The 21,249-nt window shown below is 38.9% G+C and overlaps 1 protein-coding gene across 2 annotated transcripts in view; it reads left to right on the top strand.

Annotated features, from left to right (window-relative positions):
- The window catches only part of Nyap2 (neuronal tyrosine-phosphorylated phosphoinositide-3-kinase adaptor 2), a 234,911-nt gene that overhangs the window by 142,613 nt on the left and 71,049 nt on the right, over positions 1-21,249 (top strand). For both annotated transcript variants that reach the window (XM_059278551.1, XM_059278552.1), the window contains exon 3: positions 7,648-8,736. In XM_059278551.1, coding sequence (XP_059134534.1) covers positions 7,648-8,736 — 1,089 coding nt within the window. The remainder of the gene's footprint in view (positions 1-7,647; positions 8,737-21,249) is intronic.

The following is a 21,249-nucleotide window of genomic DNA, read 5'->3' as shown; positions in this document are numbered from 1 at the left end:
ACTTTTCTGTGTCCCAGCCTGCTGGTGGTTGGGACAAATGTCTCCCACTCGCATCCCCCAAGTAATCACACAGAGGCTTATATTAATTATAACTGCATGGCCGTGGCTCAAGGCTTTTGCTAGTTAGCTTTTATATCTTAAATTAGCCCATAACTATTAATCTATATATTGCCACATGTTCTGTGGCTTTACCTGTGTCCCATTGCATGTTGCTCCTTGGGTGGCTGGCTGGTATCTCTTTCAGCCTTCTTCCTGTCTCTCCCTTTGAATTTCCTACCTGCCTCTAAGCTGCCTTGCCGTAGGCCAAATGGCTTTATTTATCAACCAATTAGAGCAACACATATGCACAATGTACAGAAAGATATTCTCCCATAAAGGGCCTAAGATCTCTATGCTTTTTACTTGCTTCCTGGTTTCTAAAACTCTTTCCTCAAGTTATCATGAAAGTTGCCTGGTATATACAGTGAGTATTTTTCTGTTGACTTGCAGTCTTTATACATTTTAGTTTCCAAAGTATTCTTTTATTTCAATTTTGAATTACTTCCAGCAAATTTGAGTTATAAAACACCTTTATGCTTTTAAAGAACTTCAATGAATCCAATTAGCCTTCACTTCATTAAATGAAAAGCAAAGCAACAGATCGAACTAGGCTCCTCTCTACATGAAGATAAGGTTGGGTTATTGTAGAATATTATTAAGGTTTTAAAATCCCCAAGTCCATGACCTAAAATATTTTAGAGTTTTCAGCAATGACTTGTATAGCCCTAATTTTGATTTTTAACCTTTCATGGTAAGATTTTCCTGGTATAGCTCTCAATTTGACTTTAGACTTTTCTTGTAGAATGTTTAGCTGCCAGGAGAAGACTCCCAGACAAAGTATAGCCCTAGAAACTCTTCCTTTCATCTCTGCCTGGAGACACAGCAGCTCTCTTTCAGCATCTTCAACACTGTTGCCCTTCATCACGTGTCACTAAAACAAGCCCATTCATGCTTTTTCATCCTTCTGAATCTCTCCATAGTTTTATTATGCACATTTTGTATTTCTATGTGGTGGCAAACAACAATCATCCTGATTCCCCCCCCCCAACCTATAGCAGATTTCCCATTTTCCTTCCTTCTGTAGCAATTTCCTCAACAATTGTGTGGCCTCTCAACACACTGCTCTTCAACCCTCTGCTGCCTCAGTGTCCCAAAGCTGGTTTATGCTAGACCAGCATCATTCCTGATATTTATTTCAATTATGCATTATTGCATAATGAACTGTCCTCAGCAAGTATATCCAACCTTTGACATCACCACAAAAAGCTTTTGTCACTTACAAATTTCACACCAGAGAATTGTGCGATTGACTCAGAACCTTGTGAGTTAGTTTATAAGCTTCTATTGGGTTACATTCACGGCTACCCTCTGATATCTGCAGCTCATGGACCATGGTTTGAACATGCCTGATATGATAGTTTTATTGTATTGTGCTAATAGTAATACAAACATGATCACATTTACTCATAGTTTTGTTGGTGAAATCTGCTAGGGCACGGCGGGGGTGGTCTTTCCATGACTGAACATCTTCTGTCTTATAGGGGATAATTCAGTAGTGGAGTGAGATGAGCAAGCCAGCTTTACTGAGCTCATTTGGCTAGATTTTCATTATTGGTACTATTTTTTTCTTTGTTCTGTGGTTAACCTGGGCTTTCTTCCAGCATAGTGATCTCAGAGAGGTTGGGTGTCATATTACACGGTGGCTGGATTTCCTGGAAGATGGGAGGAAATAGACTTCACTGACCAGGAAACAGAAATATGTGCACATAGAACTAAAGGGAACTGTTAGTGGAGGCTATCAAACAGGGATTCTTTTTTTCTGATTTAAGGTTCTTTAAATATTCCTCACTACAATCTGTAAGAATTATGTGTAATATAGGGGATGTCTATATATCTCAAAATAAGTATGATTTCAAGAAACAATCTTAACCCTCACCATGTAAAATGAACTTGCATTTTCAAACGTATTCTAGTTTTTTAAAAATGAAACCTATAGACCTTAAGTTTACTTTACTACCAGTAGATTGAAGATTGAAGCAAAAAATAGTAATTTTTGCAAAGATATGTATAAACACACACACACACACACACACACATACACACACACACACACACACACCTTTTGAGATAAGTGTGTGGAAGAGAAGCAGAAGGAAAATGAGTATAAGTAAAAACATCTTAAAGGTAATGTGCCTAATGTCATGGATCTCAAGATCATCAGAGCTGTGTTAGGATCATGTCTTTGATGTTAAGCAAAAGCTCCTTCAGGCCTCATTCAGCTGACAGTCTTTAAGAGTCAGGATGCATTGCTAAGCCAATAACCAGCTTTGGTTTATTTTGATCCACTCCAACATTAATTTGAGTTCTCTGCTTGTTTTGTCGCCTTATCTAGAACTGTAACATGAGTCTTGCCACGTCAGTCTTGAGCTGCCCTGTACCCTTTCTTTTTCCTCCTGTAAGTAGACCGAAGACTTTGCAGCTTCCATTCCTTAGCAAACATCTTTTAAAAAATTGTTGATAGTATTTTAGAGCTTGTGACTGTGAAAATAAAAATATCTCTCAAAGCTGTGGAATTGTGAGTTGTGAAGAGAGTTATTGTGAGCCCAATTCCCCCTGCAAGTGGGAAATGTGTCTCTCACCTTCAAAATCAACCTGTCCCAGGATCACACAGTGTCGACATTATTTCCCAGGTTGAATTATTACTTAAATAAATCTGTATGAGATTTAAAGCACTTTGGTTCTGCCTGTTGTATGGATGAATACTATTTAGAACAATATATTACAGCGTACCATAGATAAAATAATGAATTATATAACTTTCCCCTATTGTTTTCCTTGTCTCAAAAGGTATAGAATATTATATTGAACTTGTGATATTGTTTTCTAAAAGCATAGGTGGTAAACAATTCATATTTGCTTATCAGCCATGTAGAGTTTGGCAACTCTGGTTATCTGCACTGGATTTACACAAGACTGGTCCTGCTGCCAATCAGTCATAGAAGGTGAAGGAGTTCAGATGGCCTTACTTTTGATGTTGAGCTAGTGGTTATTGATAGATTCTTGGAGACGGAGAAACATTGTCTTCTGATGTGTGCCCACGGTCAGGCTCTAAACCCATGGCCATAGAGAAGGCCCTGAATAACCTCAGTGAGTCATAAAATAAAATGAATAGATGAAAGCACGAGAGATTAGTGGAGAAGAGGTGGTTGGACAGGGATGGTGGGGATGTGGGAGAGTGTGGGGTAAGAATGGCCAGTATGCATTATGTAGACCTTTGAGATTAACTAAAATCAAGTTATAGAAACACACACATACACACACATACATGCAGGCATGCACGCACGCACGCACACATTTTAAATGAATGAATATCTGCAATGAATAATCTCTAATTGTCCTTCAGCCTTTGGAATCCTGTGACCACAGGGTACATGAGGAGGAATGCTACCTGTGTTGTGTTACTTTTTATCTCACAGGTTATGCACACTGACAGACACTAAAGCATATTTTTATACTACCCTTTTAAAAAACACAAAAAATGTAGTTCTGAAGGATAAGTTGACAAAGGACATGGTGAATTTCCAAAATTAACTGTGAAAGATGGATCATCTAGGCATGACTGAAAGCTATGCATAACCTTTGTGCTTAGGTACTTCATTTCAAAATGTCACTTTCTCCTCATTCAATGAGACTGTCATTATTCTATTTTAAGCTTTAAATTTTGTGTTCTGAAGCTGAACAGGAATTATTGCTTCTATCTTTGGGCTTATTAGAAATAATTTAAAATTCATTTAAAAGTGATAAAAATCACCTTTTTCTTATGGTTGAATTCAGTTGAATGCTGAAAATTGCAATGCAGTTCTTATTGTCTTTTTGTATGTGTGTGACTTTAATTAGCAATAATTCTACATCTGTATATGTAGCACAAGACTATTTTAAGGGCCTAGAAAAAAATTGCATCGAGAATTAATTTTCTTTACTTTTTAATTCACCAGAAATAGATTAAAGTAGAATAAATTAGGGGATAATATTACCGAGAATTTCAGACTTTTCCATATATAGATAAACTTTAAAAATATGACAGTTGAAATATGTTATCATTGATCTACCCTGTGATACATGGGCAAATGAAAAGTTACATTCCTGGAAACAAGTATTCTTGTGATCTTCCCAAAATGAATTATGAGATTTTGGGGGGTTATGAAATAAAGATGTGATATAGCAATCACCTTCCCTCCAATACCAAGGAAAGAGATTCAATTATTTGTAATTTATTTAACATTTTACTCTCTTAGGAATCCTTATTCTCACAATCCAATATTGGTCCTATGCCAATGGGCCAGAGAAAGAACTACTGGAGTTATATGAATCTGCTGATGATGGGCAGTCTTCATCAACCGGGAAGGGAAGAGAGAGAAGTTTGCTTCCTGGTGTGTGAGGGTTTTCCCAGGAAAGGCCAGCTGGAGAACTGCTTCATCTGATGGGGAGCTAAGGAAGTGCAGGGACTAAGTGTATTGCAACAAGGGTCAACTGCAAGCAGCAAACCTCCAGAAAGTGGATGAGAGTTAGGTAGTCTATGTGTGGGCATAAATTAGAGGCTGGAGAATCGTATCACAAGGAACCATGATTACTGTCCTGGTGGTAAAAGCCTGCTCTTGGGTGGATATTTGTCCTGAATAATACTGTGTGTAACAAAAACATGCTCTCTTGAAGAAGGTGAGATGGTGTGAGGCAGGGGATGGAAAAAAAATCTGAAAGGCTTCCTTGGGATGAGCTGTATTAATTTTATTATTATTATTAAGAGATTTTCAATTCATTTTACATACCAACCACAGATTCCCCTCTCCTCACTCCTCCCACCCCCCAGCCTTCTCCCCCAACCCACCCCTCATTCCCACTTCATCCAAGGCAAGATCTCCCATGATGAGTCAGCAGAGCCTGGGACATTTAGTTGAGGCAGATCCAAGCCCCTCCTCCCTGCACTAAGGCTGTACAAAGTGGCCCACCATAGGTACAGGACTCCAAAGAGCTGTCTTAATTTTTAAAATAATAGAAATACACATACCATCCTAATACTAGAGGATGGAATACAAATAGGAACCTATCATTCAACTATAAAGGATACTTACGTATTTACATAGTGATCAATAAATACATTTTTTTTTGTCTTAGTTACCTCAGGGTGACATAACAAAATGGGGGCATGATTTAAACTACAGAAGTTCCTTTCTTCATAGTCTTTAACACTAGCAGTCTCAGATCAAGGCACGGTGTGTTTAGCTTCTACTGAGAGCTTTCTGCCTGGCTTGTAGATGGATGCCTCCCTCTGTGTTCTGATATGACAGGTAAGGAGAAGTGTAGAGACTCTTCTAGTTACCACAAAGGCCCCTGACTTCTGCCAAGCTTACATGTCAACCACAGTTCTGCCTCCGGGTGTCATGATATTGTTCGATGTCTTTAATAGAATGTTTGTGTGTGCAAGAGGACCACAGTTCAATCAATGACGACTGCCAGTTTTCATTATCTTCTCACTGACACCTGGAGATTCACATATCATGTTTAGTTTTCCTTGTACAAATTTTAAGTTTGAACAAATTATAGATAATTTGTTCAAATTTAAATTGTCTCCATGGTCTAAAGAGCTTGTTCATATTTCTTAAGATTAGTTCTTCTAGCTTACTTATACTGTACTTTCTTTCAAAATAGGAAATTTCTCCATTTATTTCATGAGTATAAAAGATATTTCATTTTTTTTGTTCCTTTTCACAAAGAAAACAGCCATTTGCTCACAATTTGAGGAAAACACAAGCATTGATACCACTTATTCCAAAAGTTACCTTCTGATTTGTATGGGAAAGAAGGATGTTGCCTTCAGGTTTCTCTGTCCACACAGTTACTTTGGACAATGTACAAAGCCTGTTCCCCCACCCCCATTATCTGCATAGAATTCCATAGAGAAGAATGAAAGCCTTACTCTGAATGTGATTGTTCCCATGTAGGGAAGTTACCCATCTCAAAGAATCATCCTAATTGTAGGCTAAGATTAATCGCTTGCTCACAGGGCTCCTCACTCTTATATTCCCCTCTTTTAGAACCCAGCAACCAAAGGGAAATATGTTCCCAGTATCACTTGTTTAGATGATTCTCTATGTTTGGAAAGTAACAGGAAATAAACTTCAAAGAATATTCTGGATAGATTTTCCTTCTTTGAGGTTTCCATTCTTTCAAAAATCTTTCTAGTTCTAAGTCAGTCTTATTTATGGATAGCTTTACTTTATTCTAATTTGGAATTTTTGTGTGTACATAATCTGATTTTATTTTTTTAATATAATAAAATTTATGCCAAGTTGGGTGCTTAGAAGTATTCCTATATTTTGGTAAATTTTAGAAAGGCTTTTGTGTCATAAGCAATGTGATTTGAAAACAGCAAAGGAGAAATGCAATGTTCCTTGATTTGTGTCTTGACATCCCTCTTAGTTTGCAAATCATAGAGTAGTCTGGTTAACTTTGTCCAATCTTGGTACCTGTGAACTCTGATGTCAGCTTACCTCATGTACTGACATCTCCTTAAGCCAGTAGATCTGCCACATTGTATCAGGGGATAATCATTATAAGTATTAATCAACACAATGAGGTAATAGGGCAATAACAAGATTCCAGAATCTTTCCTCAAGATAAATAACAGATTTTCATTGCAGACATTTTCCACCTGGATCTACCTTACAATATGGTGTCAAGAAGTTTGTTTTCTGTCAAAAGGTTAGGACTTCCAGTCTAGAAGGAGGTGGTTCATTGTTATACACATCTGTCAAAAGTTCCCAGTTTCCAGCAGTTATTGAAGCTTATGCATTGTCCCTTGGTTATTGTCTTTCAAAACTCTCCAGGGAGTTCAGATGTGAGAGTGGAATGTCACTAATAAATTCACACCAAGAACGCATTTAAGACATCTTGCTGAACAAAAGTAGACAAATTCACCTTAAACTGTAGCAAGAGATCTAGAGATTAACTTGTCTAGACTCAAGATTTTCATAGCAATTTCTCTGAAGTCTTGGATCCATCTTCATAGGAGCTATTTATCTGCATCAGCAGAGATTAAATTCAACAGGCTAAGTTTTTTTTTAATCCTAAATGAAAGGTGAAAGCATGTATTGCAGCCATACCAGTAAAATATCTCAATTTCTGTTACATTTTGTGACCATTTATGTGAACATACATCATATTCTCCCTACCATCACCAATTTCAGTCTCACTTAATTCTTCCAAATTGATTTTTATATGCCATTATCAAGAAGCTTCACCCTTATGTTTTCCATTGGTAATCCCAAGACTGAGTAGTAACTACCCAAAGGTCTAATGCATTTATCAGTGTTGGATGAGTAGCTAGATAATAATTAGTCTGAAATTGAGAGTCAGTATGATTCTACCATTAAGATTTTCTGTGGGCCATCTTTGACTGTGAGTTTGAGTTTTAATCAAAGACTCAAACTAGTAATGAAGTTGACTACTCCTTATATCAAAGAATTGCAGAAAATCCAAACACAGGTTGAATTTGAAAACTTTCCAATATATTCATGTTTTACTCCTGAATCCCCCTTTTTTTTCTTTCAGTGTCTGCCAAGCCAAGACCCCACAGTGACGAATACTCGAAGAAAATTCCCCCTCCAAAACCAAAACGCAACCCTAACACTCAGCTTAGCACGTCGTTCGATGAAACCTACATCAAAAAGCATGTGCCAAGGAGAACCTCGCTCCCAAGAGATTCATCCCTGTCTCAGGTCTGCAGCCCTGCAGCAGACCCTGAGGAAGAGGAACCTGTGTACATCGAGATGGTGGGTAACATTCTTAGAGACTTCAGAAAGGAGGACGATGACCAGAGTGAGGCTGTGTACGAGGAGATGAAATACCCCATTTTCGATGACCTAGGCCATGATTCCAAATGTGACTTTGATCATCACAGCTGTTCTTCGCAGTGTGCTACTCCCACGGTGCCTGACCTGGACTTCATCAAGTCTTCAGGACCATGTACTCCGAAGGGTCTGCTTTGTGAGATACCCCCACCCTTCCCCAACTTGCTTTCTCACAGACCACCCCTGCTGGTGTTCCCGCCAGCCCCAGTACACTGCTCCCCCAATTCTGATGAGTCTCCGCTGACCCCTCTGGAAGTCACAAAGCTTCCTGTGTTGGAAAACGTGTCTTACATGAAACAGCCACCTGGGGCATGTCCACCCTCCCTGCCATCGCACACCTCCAGCCACGCTAAAGACCAGAGCGGAGCCCTAGGCCCTGCGCCTGCGTCCTCTGTGCTCTCTTCATCCCCTCCACCTCCATCCACTTTGTACAGAACCCAATCTCCTCATGGCTATCCAAAAAGTCATTCCACCTCCCCATCCCCCGTCAGCATGGGGAGGTCCCTGACGCCCTTGAGTCTCAAGAGGCCTCCCCCCTATGATGCTGTGCATTCCGGCAGCCTCTCAAGAAGTTCTCCCTCAGTGCCTCACTCGACCCCTAGACCCGTGTCGCAAGATGGGGCCAAGATGGTCAATGCCGCGGTGAACACTTACAGCGCTTCTGTGCAGAGTGGCTCCAGGTCCCGGACACCCACCAGTCCTTTGGAGGAGCTCACCAGCCTTTTTACCTCAGGGCGGAGCCTGCTGAGGAAGTCATCCAGCGGCCGAAGGTCCAAAGAGCCTGCAGAGAGTAAGTTGAACAACCTGGTCTGGTGCAAGCCTCAAAACCAAAACGAGGCCCCTTGTGTATATGCAAAGCTCAGGTGACTTGCTTCTGAGTCTTTTTGGTTCCAGTGTCAAAATGCAAAGACATTTTTTAAATTTCTGGCATGCTAAAATAACTAGTGTGTTCTAAGTGGCACTAACTACAAAGATTAAAAATGGCAATCTGCCCAGTTATAAATACATTCTACCCCCCACCTCCCCCGCAAAAGATATGAGTTTCTTAAGACTAAAATCGAAATTCTTACAATGACCACAAAAAGTCTAATGGAGAACACCATGAGGTTTTCAGGGAAAAGCTTTGATTTGGAGGAACCTAAACATGTACATCCAGAATTCTTAAAAGTCAAAGCTTAACAAAGATGGCTCCAACTGACTGTTGGAGATTTCCTACAGGAAATCTTGCAGGCAAGAGAGCAAATTGTTTGGGATTTCTTTCCTTTTCATATAAGGAATAGTTCTGTCTACAAACTTAATGTTATCACAGGCTTCCCTTCATTGTCAATGAGAATAGACTCATCAGTTCTCTACTACACACCATGGCAGGGTCTGGAGAGATGGCTGGGCAGCTAAGACACAACACATACACATATTCCATCAGCACCACCATCACACCACATACCACACAGACACACAGACACACAGACACACAGACACACACACACACACACACACCACACACCACCATCACACACCACACACAGACACACAGACACTCATACACATAAAAAAAAAAAATGAATCTTTAAGCACCATAGCAATATCCTATGTTTAGGCTAATCTTCCAGGATCCATTGTTGTGTACATTATATGAAATCATTAAGATGTGAAAATTGATGCCAGTGATTTTTAAAGACCAGGAAATTTCAGTTTCTGAGTGACTAGCTCTTTCATGAGCCATACATAGCTCACAACACAAGTCTATAAGAAGTTCCATGCAGTTCCAGGTCAATTGTCTCCATGTTCAGATCATTCATTCACACTAGGTTTTATTTGTTTTGATTTAAACATGCTTTAGTCATTTAAACTGATTGACTCATCATGTCAAGAGAGACCACCATGAAATTTGGTTTTCTATTTATATGGTTCTACTGTTTATATGAGGAATCAAAGAAGTCCCTATCACTTTTGATGCTGGAGATGACTGTGGCATCCTCAAGTAATCCATAGTCCTTGGTAGTTGTAAGTGACTTTTCCTCTCTTTACCTGGAAATTTATAAATGCATTAGTTAATCAAATGATACCCTCCCCCATCTTTTTATGTGTCTAACTAAAAAGCAGTAGTTTTTAATGCCTTCAACATGTTTGAGTTACATCTATACATATATGCATACTTATAATTATCTTTAAATTGTTTCAATAATTGAATTTAAAAATTAAGAGGATTCTATATTCATGTTAGATACATGAAACAAAAATTATATATGTCTATAACATATCAACATCTCAAATCACTCATGCACACACTTCAAAATTCTTAGGAGCAATCTGTCTATAGAACAGTTGTTTAGAATTCAAACAGTTTTTGCCTGCAGGGATGTTTGACAATGTCAATGTCTAGTAAAATCATTAGCTGGCATTCTGGAATGATGCTGTTGTCTACAACATGGAAGCTGGGATTGTAGAGAATAATTAAAAACTACTCATTAAAAGGCGGATACATAACAAGTTATTTTTTTTAAATAAAAGAGAAAATTGTGAAGAAATGATTTACTTTTAAAATACACAATTACCCTGTGAAATTATCAGGAGTTTCACTTAGGATTGGTGAAACCATTGGGCTTTCTCCCTACCTATCAACTTCTTTGGAGAATCCTTAACACCCCTAGCTGGCAACTGTGCCAATTAGCTAGAAAAACTATGTGTAAAAGGGACAATTAACTAATGAAGTTATTTCAGGGGGGAAAAAATCCATCTGCTAGTATCAGTTTATGTGCTGTATATCAGAGACACCACTATCTGACTTGGAAAGGGATTTACATGCTTCCAGAACAAAGCTTGTGCATGCAAGAGTGACCTGGATCCTTCGCAGCCTTTGGGAGGCAAGGACTGGGTTCTTTTCCATCATCTATTAGCTTTGTTTCAACCCTTCAGAGAAAGTCATGCTGAGTTTCATTAGCCATGACATTTTATTCTACATAAAGGGGAGTGAAGAAAAATGCAGGGTAGGAATGAATAATGAAAATTTTAATTGTCCTTGACTGTGGAGAAAAATAGAAAAATATTACTTTATGCTAAAAATAATCAGAAGTGCTCTTAGAAATATTATGTGATCCGCAAGAACCAAAATTCTTAATAAACACAAGTTAGCTGGTAATTGTTGCCTCACTACCTTCAATGACGTCTTTTTTCCTTTACTCCAGAGGGACAAGGTTTGTAGGCACCTGTTGATATCATAAACACAGAATTAGTGACACAAAGTACTGAGAAATTCATGACTTGAGTGTTGTTAAGTTTTTTGAAGTAATATTCCAGGATTATTTTTCATTTTAGGGATAAAAGTAAGATTGATGTCTGTTTTCCCTCTCCCTTTCCTCATTTGAAAAGTAATTTTAAAGCATTTAATCTAAAGAAAATATGATCTTGCTTTTAACTAAAGAAACAAATGTAAAAAAAATTATACTTTTGAATATTATTTTTAATGATCTAAAAGACACGTTTTCTAGTTTGCTTTCTGCTGCTGTGCTAAGGCAACTTAAGGAGGGGAAGGGTTCATTTGGCTTACACTTTGAAGCCACAGTCCATCACTGAAGGATGTCAAGGCAGGAACTGAAGGCAGAAATCTGAAGGTAGGCCTACAGTATTACCTGCAACCAGGGAAGCCACGTCATAGCCAAAGAGGTACAGCAGAAAATGGAGAAGCACTGTTTGCTGGGCTCACTTTCCAGTTCACTTGCTCACAGGCTCATGTGTAGCTAGCTTTCTTGTGCACCCCAGCACCAGTTTCTAAAGAATGGTGCTGCACATAGTGAGCTGTTCCCTTCTGAATCAATTAACAACCAAGAAAATCCCTCATCGGATCTAGAGAGATGACTCAGTTTCACTTGTTTCTCTTACAGGGTACAAGAGTTCAGTTTCCAGCATTCATATTGCAACCATCCCTAATTTTAGTTCCAGGGGATCTGGTGCCCTCTTCTAGCCTCCATGAACACCATGTATACATGTGACACACAACATACATGCAGGCAAAACACTCACATTCAAAATTAAAAAAAAAAAAAAAAACTTAAAAAAAATTCTTTCAGGGACCTGCTCACAAACTAACCTAATAGAGACAGTCAGGTTTTCAGTCCTGACCTGTCACAAGATGCATCAATCTCAGAAATCTAAGATTCATGTATTTGACTGCTGACATCATGGTTATCACTGTGCAGTAGTTTGATAGTCCATGACTATTCCAAGGGAAATTAAGAGAGTGATTCAGGACTGAAGCTATGGCTTAGGGAAGTGGCTCAGCGGGTATGAGAGCTTGTGATGCATGATGACCTGAATTCAGATCCCAGCATTCATATAAAATGCTGGGAATAGGTGTTCACATTCCTTTCATGCTAATGCTCTGAGCAGTGGTGACAGGAGGATCTCCAGAGCCTATCTCCTGGTTCATTGATGGCCTCTGTCTTAGGGTATTAAAGCAGAGCGTGCTAAAAGAGGACACCCCCCAACGTCCTCCTCTGTCCTCTGCACTCACACACATGTACGTACACCGCACATATGTCATATTCATACAAACAATAACAATAGCAACAATGAAACAGCTAAAGGCAGTGACATCCCCACAACAGATGATCCAGAAACTGATTCAGGTAAACATAAGAAGTATGACAGACCCTTAAATGCTCTCAGCACCCCCTTCTTTGTCTTTAGATTTGTGAATTTGTCCACCCCGACACTTGTCTTTAAAATTATAAAAACAAACAACATAGTTTGTTAAGAATGGGCTGGTCTGTTCAGTCAGTCTTCTTTTAAAGCTAACAAAAAATCTCTACTCAGGGTGGTAAGGTTAAGCAAAGAATAAAATTTCTTGATTTTGAAAATTCATGTGATTCCGTGGTTAATTGGGATGGTGACATTGTCTGTTTTCCTCATTCAGTTTATCCTAGAATTGCAGTTCAGAATCACTGAAGAAAACATAATTTCATAAATAATTGCTCACCTTTCTGGGGGTGCACTGCAGCTGTCTTTGATTGATGCAAGCAGACATGTTTATCCCTAGTGTTTATATTCACTGGCTCCTGAATCTTTAAGTGCAATTTCTTGTCAGCAATCTAAGCAGCAATTCTCTCCATTAAGAAGAACCCTTGCTGCTTTAGACTCTAAAATCCAGTCACATTGTCAATTCAGAAATAAACTACATTGGTCTATTTAAAAAGAGAATCTCTCAGTCATACCTATACTACAGCTGATTTCTTCAGTTTACTTACCTGATTAGTTAAATGAAAAAGGAAATTTATTATGTCAGTTTCATTTACTATCATGGATTTTGAAAGCTTTGACAAATATAATTATTTAACTCCTATGTTTAAGTAAGAAGGTTCCTAGTGCCATATATATAGTGTCTGATGCATGGCTTCTACTTAAATAAATGATCTAGGGATTTAGAGCAAGATTGGATGTCATAAGAAGTAGTTTCCATCTTGGCCCAATCACAAAGTGTTGAGACTTTGGATGAGGCTTTTATGCCTTTTCCAACTTGTCAATTGAAAATACAAGGTGGTAAAACCCAGGTCTCTTCTGCTTCTGTGGACTTCTGGGTGGCTGGACAATCACCAGGTAAACCTCTGAGTCTTTGTGTCTGACATCTTCACTTGCTGCAAGGGATTCCTGTAAATTCCATAAAACCGTGTCAGTTTTACCCTGCCATCTCTATCCAGAATCTGTCACCTTAGAATTTTACTTATGATAGCATCTTTGTGTGCTTCTCTTGTTCTTCTATAATGATTTGTAAGTTATTCTAATGTCTCATAATTTTTAAAAATGTTAAGAAAAAGACATGTAGGGTAAGAGCTACACCTTACAGTCATTCCATTTCTTCTAATCTCTTGGTCTGCTGTGTATTTCTCAGAGTCAAAGCATTATATATATTGAACTTGAATGAATATGCGTTATAACTTGAGAAGGGTATTGAACTTGAGCAGGAGAAATTGTATAAGAAATGTCTGACCATTAAGTTTAAAACAAGCAGGTTTCTATGACCTAGAAAATTTCACATTGAAATCATTCAACAAGAGAAGTGATGCTGAATACTGAATCCATTGCTTACACTCTTAAGTGGCGTGATTTAAAGAACCATTCCATTCCAGGCATATTAAACTGGAATAAAAAAAAATAAAAAGACTATAACCATGAAGCATTTAAATGTAAGCCATTCTATAGATGTCAAACCCTCATCAGCTCCTGTACCAATGAATGAGCTGTGAAAACTGATCCCTTTCAGATGTCTAGAATTAAAGAGGTGCATTTATAAAAGAAAGTAAGAGATTAACACTTTAAAGAAGGAATTCCAATCTGCTAAAAATTATGCATTATTGAGCACAAATAGAAAAAAGAATGAAAAACTCTTCAAGCAAGTCATTTAATCTCTTTGAAAAGAAGTAATGTGGGAAACCAGGGAACTATTATGATGCCACTAGCTATCTTGAGTGTTTGTGTGTTCTCAGGTAAAACTGAGTTCATTTATAAAATATTGTAAAAGCTTTTCATTATTTTTTTTAAAAAATCATTTTCTCCAGAAGTTTGTAAATGAATAACAACTCCAAATATAATAAGGTGTATGTAGCAGTGCATGGTGATTCGTGGTTGAAGCAAGCTCATTATTGCAGCTTGCTGATGGGAGTTAGGTTAATTAAACATCCCACTCCTAGTAGAAAAGCCAATCAACTGGAGAATCTGGGCCATTGCTATTCCCAAAGGAAAGGAATGAAAGTCTTAACGAGTACCTGAGAGGGGAGGGAGGACTGTTGATGACATGGAATTTGAACCTCTGCATATTATCTAGCTAGGTATACAATCGACTTAAGGGGTGGGTGGGACTTCAATTGATACATCTGAGCTTTTCTTCTGACCATGGGTAATAGAGGAAGAACTTCCCCTATATTTTCTCCTCCTCCGATTTTAATTGTATTCAGTGAGCTGACATTTTTCTATTTTCTGCATGCATTTTCCTGTTATACATTGGATTAATATGACTAACCAAGTGGGAATAAGAAAAGAGAATCAACAGTCTTAAAGAGCTCCAGGTAGTTAAGGGTTTGTTGGAAGAGGGGTACTCATGTTCCTCAATGGTAGCCTCTTCAAGTTGCCTTTGCTGAAATAAAAATAACCCTCATTCATACTCATTTAAGTAACACTAATTAAATACAGTGGGACACACACATGTACACACACACACACACACACACACACACACACACACACACCACGGTGGTAGGCAGGGCATTGGAAAGAAGTTGAAAAGAAGAAGTGATTTGGGAGGAGTAGACATGAGACAGGACAATGTAATCAATGTACACAGTATATACATATATATGTATGTGACTGAGAAAGAATAAATAATAGTAATTGGAAACAAGTATAGACTAGATCAGGACATCCATTTATTGTCTAACACAAACACTTCCATGGTGCTGTGGATAGATGAATCCATTATATCTTTTTGTTCTCATGACATAACTAAAATCTAAATGGCTAAAAGGATTTAGTTGCTAGCAGCCCCCAAGAGCTGAGATGAAGCATTGCTTTATTGGAGTATCACATTCTGGATGTCAAATTTGCCTTTATACCTGCATGCTAATTTTACTGTTTTGACTGATTAGTTATTAGCCACTTACAAGTGATTAACACCAGGAGAGAGCTGTCAGAAGATGAAAGCTTGTCAGTGACACAATGGCCTGAGACATTTCAAACCTAGGAGATCCAAACTAATCACCTTACACTGTTCCTTTATTGGTTTATTGATAATCTTACTTGAATGCTGAAGAATTCATTTTGGCTTAGTATAGACTAATAAAAGATCCCATTGATGTTTTAGGAGGAAAAAAAAACAGAAAAGGCTCACTACATCTATCAAGGGGTCTCCACTCAAGGGCATGTTTTGTATGCAGTGTCTACAGCTCCCCTCTGCTATTTTACCTTAATCACAGTTACTTTCTACTTAACCTAAAATCATATAAAATTGCCTACTTGTTCCTACTTGTTCTCTGACTCTGGTCTACTTTCCATCTTGATTCCCTTAAACATTTCACTGGTTAGTTTTTCTGAACTTGACACTAACTAGAGTCACCCAGAAAGTGAGAATGTTGAGGAATTTCCTCCACAGTATTGGCCTGGGAGCGTGTCTATGGGCATTTTCTTAGTTGTTAATTGAGATAGGAGAACCCTGCCCACTGTGGGTGGTGTCATCCCTAGACAGGTGGGTGTGGGCATTATAAAAAAACAAAACAAAACAAAACAAAAAAACAAAACAAAAAAAATAGTAGCAGAGAAAGCCAAAGGAAATGAGCCAGTCAGTAGCTTTCTTCCATGATCTTTGCTTGAGTTCCTACCCTGACTTCCCTCAGATGGACTGTGACACAGGGCAGTATGAGCTAAATAAATCCTTTCCTCGCCTAATTTGATTTGGGTCAGTGCAATAGAAAACAAGTTAATACACTTCTCATGACATATCTGACCTTGTCAACTGTTCCCTAGAAAGGCTTTTCTGTCGTTGCTATGTCATAGAACATCCTCTGTAGGGATCCTTTGTGAATTCCTTCCATTCTTCCTTTGTGGGAGCTCTCGTCCTCTACATATTAAAAGTTCTTCTGGCCTCAGACCTACAGTGTTGCAATGACATATGTGTAAAGGCATGGTCAGGACATGTGATGTGAGTGGTTTTGCTATAAGAGCTAGCACAGGGAGCCAAGATGAACACTAGTTATGATAGTTATTAAGGACCAGGTAATACCATCGAAGACCCAGGCTTAGATATTATATGTACAAATAATTTACATATTTAAATATGAAAATAAATATTAGCCAAACAAAGAATCAGAACAGATTGAGAAATGAAGGCAACAGTTAGCCAGCAACAAAAATAAAAGCAAATACATTTTGTCTCAGGTCAAATACATATTAAGTATAATGTAAGTTCTATGAAAACAGCAGAGTGTGGATCTTCACCAGTGAGTGCTGGAAGCAGTCTTTGTAGTTCATGAGCTTAGCTGGGCTGCAGGTGGCATTTAGTATGGCCTGCTTACTGTTGAATTTTTAGAAAAGAGAAAAGATAAGCATGAATATTCATTTTCACAGTTTTGTTTAAAATATATTTGTTCAACCTGCTTGAAAACTACCATTACCTATAGTGGGACATCTTGCACAGCCTTGATGCAGGGGAAGGGGCTTGGACCTGCCTCAACTGAATGTACCAGACACTGCTCACTCCCCATGGGAGGCCTTACTTTTTCAGAGGAAGGAATGGGAGGGTTAGTTGGCAGGGGGAAGGCTAGGGGTGGCAAGAGGAGGGAAGAGAGGGGGATCTATGTGTAAAAGGAATAAAAAATTTCTTAATTAAAAAAAACTACCTTGCTGTACTATAAGATAGATTGTGTATGTGTGTAAGTGTCTGTATGCATGAATATACGTGTGTGTGTGTGTGTGTGTGTGTGTGTGTGTGTGTGTGTGTGTGTGTGTAAAAGATCAGTATTCCAATGCCCCAGGGAAACACATAGATTTCCATCTAACTTGTTATTAGGGCAAGACAAACTTCCAGAGCTATAGGCTTTTTTTCTTCCCAAATTTACCTAAAGATTGTTGCAATTTTAAAAAATGATATACATGGAAGTATCCCATAAAACATTACTTTTTTTACACACTTTAGAAGGGTGATTACAGGACCCCAGATATATCCAGAAAGAATATGCAGTTCATTTTAGAAGACAGAGATGGAAATGGGTGAAAGTGCCAGAGATCCTTACTGTTGTCTGTGCATCTTCTTCTTCAGTTAGAGCAGGATGAAGGATCTGACATTTTAAGTGAATAATCCTGGTACCTGATGTCTGGAGCATAAAGAACTATAGACAACTAAGCCATTTTCTGCCCCCATGGGAACAATGCAGCTTTCAGGATGCTGAATGAAATCTAAGCCTTAAAGGTGGAGGAAGGCATAAGAAGGTGGAGAGAGGTGGAGAGGATGGAGGGAGGTGGAGAGGGTGGAGGGGTAGAGGGAGGTAGAAAGGGCGGAGGGGGTTTAGGGAAGCAGAGGGAGGTGGAGAGGGGTGAAGAGAGTAGAGGGACTTGGAGAGTGGTAGAAGGAGGTGAAGGGAAATAGAGGGCCATCAAACAGACAGAACCTCCTTCCCTTAGAAGTAGCAATTCCGAGAATGGACAGGCTGTCCTCATTATATAAAGGTCCAAACCTCTTGCTGCCAGGAGTATGACAGTTACTAAAATCCAACTGTTGATGTTTTTCAAATATCATAAATATTTTCATTTCCTTTTAATGGGATTACATTAAATGCCCCCCTCCTCCAAAGTTAAGCTTAGAATTTGAAAAATGAAACAACAACAACAACAAAAACCCAGAACTCTCAAAAAAACTAGCTAACAGTCAGATTTTATTTTTAAGCACATGTGTGTGCCATCACAAAGGCATAGGGCTAACACTAACCTCCTAAATGCAGACTAGCTAGCTGGTACAAAGAAGCTTTTCTGCCGAATGGCCTTCCAGAATAACATTTATGAAGGCAAAGCTACAGATGGAAACACTTGTCCATTACTCATTCTTTTATTAACTTCCATGGCTTTCCTTGCTAAGTCTTTATCCAGACGCTAATTAAGCAGAGGCTTGCGTTACGCATCAATTTTTAATATCCACTCCTCACAGTGAAATGAAACCTGCAGCATGCAGTTTCCCTAGTTAAAAGCAGCCCTGACCTAGTTCCTTGTGAAATCAATGGAGGGATTCAAGAGACTGTGAGTAGCTGACATTTGAGGAAGCCAACTCATAATCTGGGTTGGGGTGATATATGATTCCCTGGGTTTCAGTTATCATTTCTTCTCTCCTCCCTGTCTCCTTTCTTCCCTATCCTGTTCCTTTTCATTACCTCCCCTCCCTTTTTTCTCTCTGTCTTCCTTTCTTTCTTGTTATCCTAACAGCAGAGAAAGCTACAGGAGGTGTGGAGACAGAGAAGTGAAGTCAGTCCACAGTTACGGGGCCCCAGGGAGTTGTGAGTTCAGCTACATAAGAAGTGGTCTCTAGTTAGCAAGTGCTCAGTCTGAGCCTGGAAGAGAACAGAAGCCTAAACCCTCTGCTCCTTTCATAAAACTATATCACAGGTAAAGCAGGGTTGACTCCATCAGACTATGCCTTCAGATGCTTAGTATCCCAAGGCCTTCAGAGTAGGAACAAGATCAGTTCCAGCTAGATGGAGAAGCTTTGGTCCTTCTTGCACTGAGGAGTACACTGAGTCTACATCTAAACAGGGGCTCTCCCATAGAGGAGCATGGAGGCACCCCTCAAGGGTTAATGTGCACCCACATACAGGGTTAATGTAAATTCTTGGCCCTAGATCCTGGAGATATTGCCTCATGCTAGACTTCACAGTCAGAAATCTCTACTGAGAGACTGATGGGGAAAAGAGTGTAAATGCACCTACTAGCCACATCCATGAGGGGAGCCCTTCAAAGGCCTAGAGATTTCTATCAAAGATGAAAGACAAAAATCAAAGTTAGGAATCCTCATTACTGCTCTCCATTTGTTCATGCCAATCCTAGTACAAACACAAGTATTTATTTACTACAGTAAAGTCTATGTAATGTTCAACTCATGATTTTAGTAATTTTAAGTATGTAGTTGGGTAACAGTCAGTAAATTATCACAGTTTGTGTAACCATCATCATTGAACATCTTAAGAGCTGTTTCTGCCGGGCAGTGGTGGTGCACGCCTTTGATCCCAGCACTCGGGAGGCAGAGGCAGGCGGATCTTTGTGAGTTCAAGGCCAGCCTGGTCGACAGAGCGAGATCCAGGAAAGGCACAAAGCTACACAGAGAAACCCTGTCTTGGAAAAAAAAAAAAAAGAGCTGTTTCTCCTCCTCCTCCTCCTCCTCCTCCTCCTCCTCCTCCTCCTCCTCCTCCTCCTTCTTCTTCTTTTCAAACTAAAACTCCATTCCACAAAACAGTAACCCCTAATCTTGTCTTGATACCATTCCAGTTTGCTGGTCTGGTTTTGTGGACTACTTTGGCTAACTCATATAAATACAAGCATACAGTATTTTCCTTCTATGTCTGGAATACTTTGCTCAGCTCAGCGTCCTTAAGACTCAACCCTGCAGGGTTTCTTTGCTTTTAAGGTTCATGCATATAGCACTGTTATCTATTCCTTCATCAGTGGTCCTTTGGAATGCTTCTGCGTCTTCACTATGTTACCAATGCTATGAGGAACTTGCGTTTACAGTCACCTGACTGAGCCTGGGGTTTCTGTTTTCAAGTATGGAAGTAGTTGCTGGCTCTGTAGTAATTCTGTGTTTCATTTTTGAGGAACTTCCAGACTTTTCTTAAGTGACTACTATTTTTTGTTCTCACCAGTAATGCACAATAGTTCTGATTCCTCCACACTCTTGCCAACTCCTTTTATTTTTTTTAAAATAGAAATCTTAATGGTCATGGAATTTTATATTTCAGGTCTGACTTGTATTTTCCTATGATCAATAATGCTGATCGTTTTCTGTTTTCATCAGCCATTAACATAACTGAAGGTATCTCCCATTCAATGCTGTATGGTTTGAGCATTTGAGGCTGTTACTGAGTTACAGAAGTTCTATACATAATCTAGGTATGTTTTGTGTGTGTGTGTGTGTGTGTGTGTGTGTGTGTACATGCGCACATGCAGAAGGCAGAGGACGTGGGTATTTTTCTTTTCCACTCTCTTCCTTATTCCCTCAAAATAGTGTCTTTCATTGAACCAGAGCTAGATTGTTTGTCCAGCTTCCAAAGTCCCCTGCCTCTGCTTCCCAGTGCTGGAGTTACAGGTATCCATGTTCATGTAAAGCTTTTTACATGAGTGCTGGGGATTAGAACTCATGTCCTCCTAACTGTACAGCCAATGCTTTTTATTCACTAAGCCATCTCCCTAGCTCCTAGTACATTGTTAATCCTTTACTAGACACATGACTCATAACTATTGTCTCCCATTCCATAGCCTGTACTCTCATTGTGCTTATAGCATCCATTGATTCAAACGTTTTTCAGTTTTGGTCTATTCTAATTCATTTACATTTGCTTTTTTTTATTTTCTCACAGAATATGTTTCTATTTTTTTAATTTTTATTTTTATTTTGCAATACAATTCAGTTCTACATATCGGCCACGGATTCCCTTGTTCTCCCCCCTCCAGCCCCCCTCACGCTAGTGCTTTAATGATAAATTCAGAAATCATCTTCAACTGTCATTTAGAATTTTATTTTCCATTTTCCTTGAGTCTCACAATGTAAGACCATTTTAAAAAA

The sequence above is a fragment of the Peromyscus eremicus genome, chromosome 13 (genome assembly GCF_949786415.1).
Source record: "Peromyscus eremicus chromosome 13, PerEre_H2_v1, whole genome shotgun sequence".
In the NCBI taxonomy this organism is placed as follows: Eukaryota; Metazoa; Chordata; class Mammalia; order Rodentia; family Cricetidae; genus Peromyscus; species Peromyscus eremicus.
The sequence above is the reverse complement of the archived record's forward strand: the minus strand, read 5'-3'. Positions and strand labels throughout refer to the sequence as shown.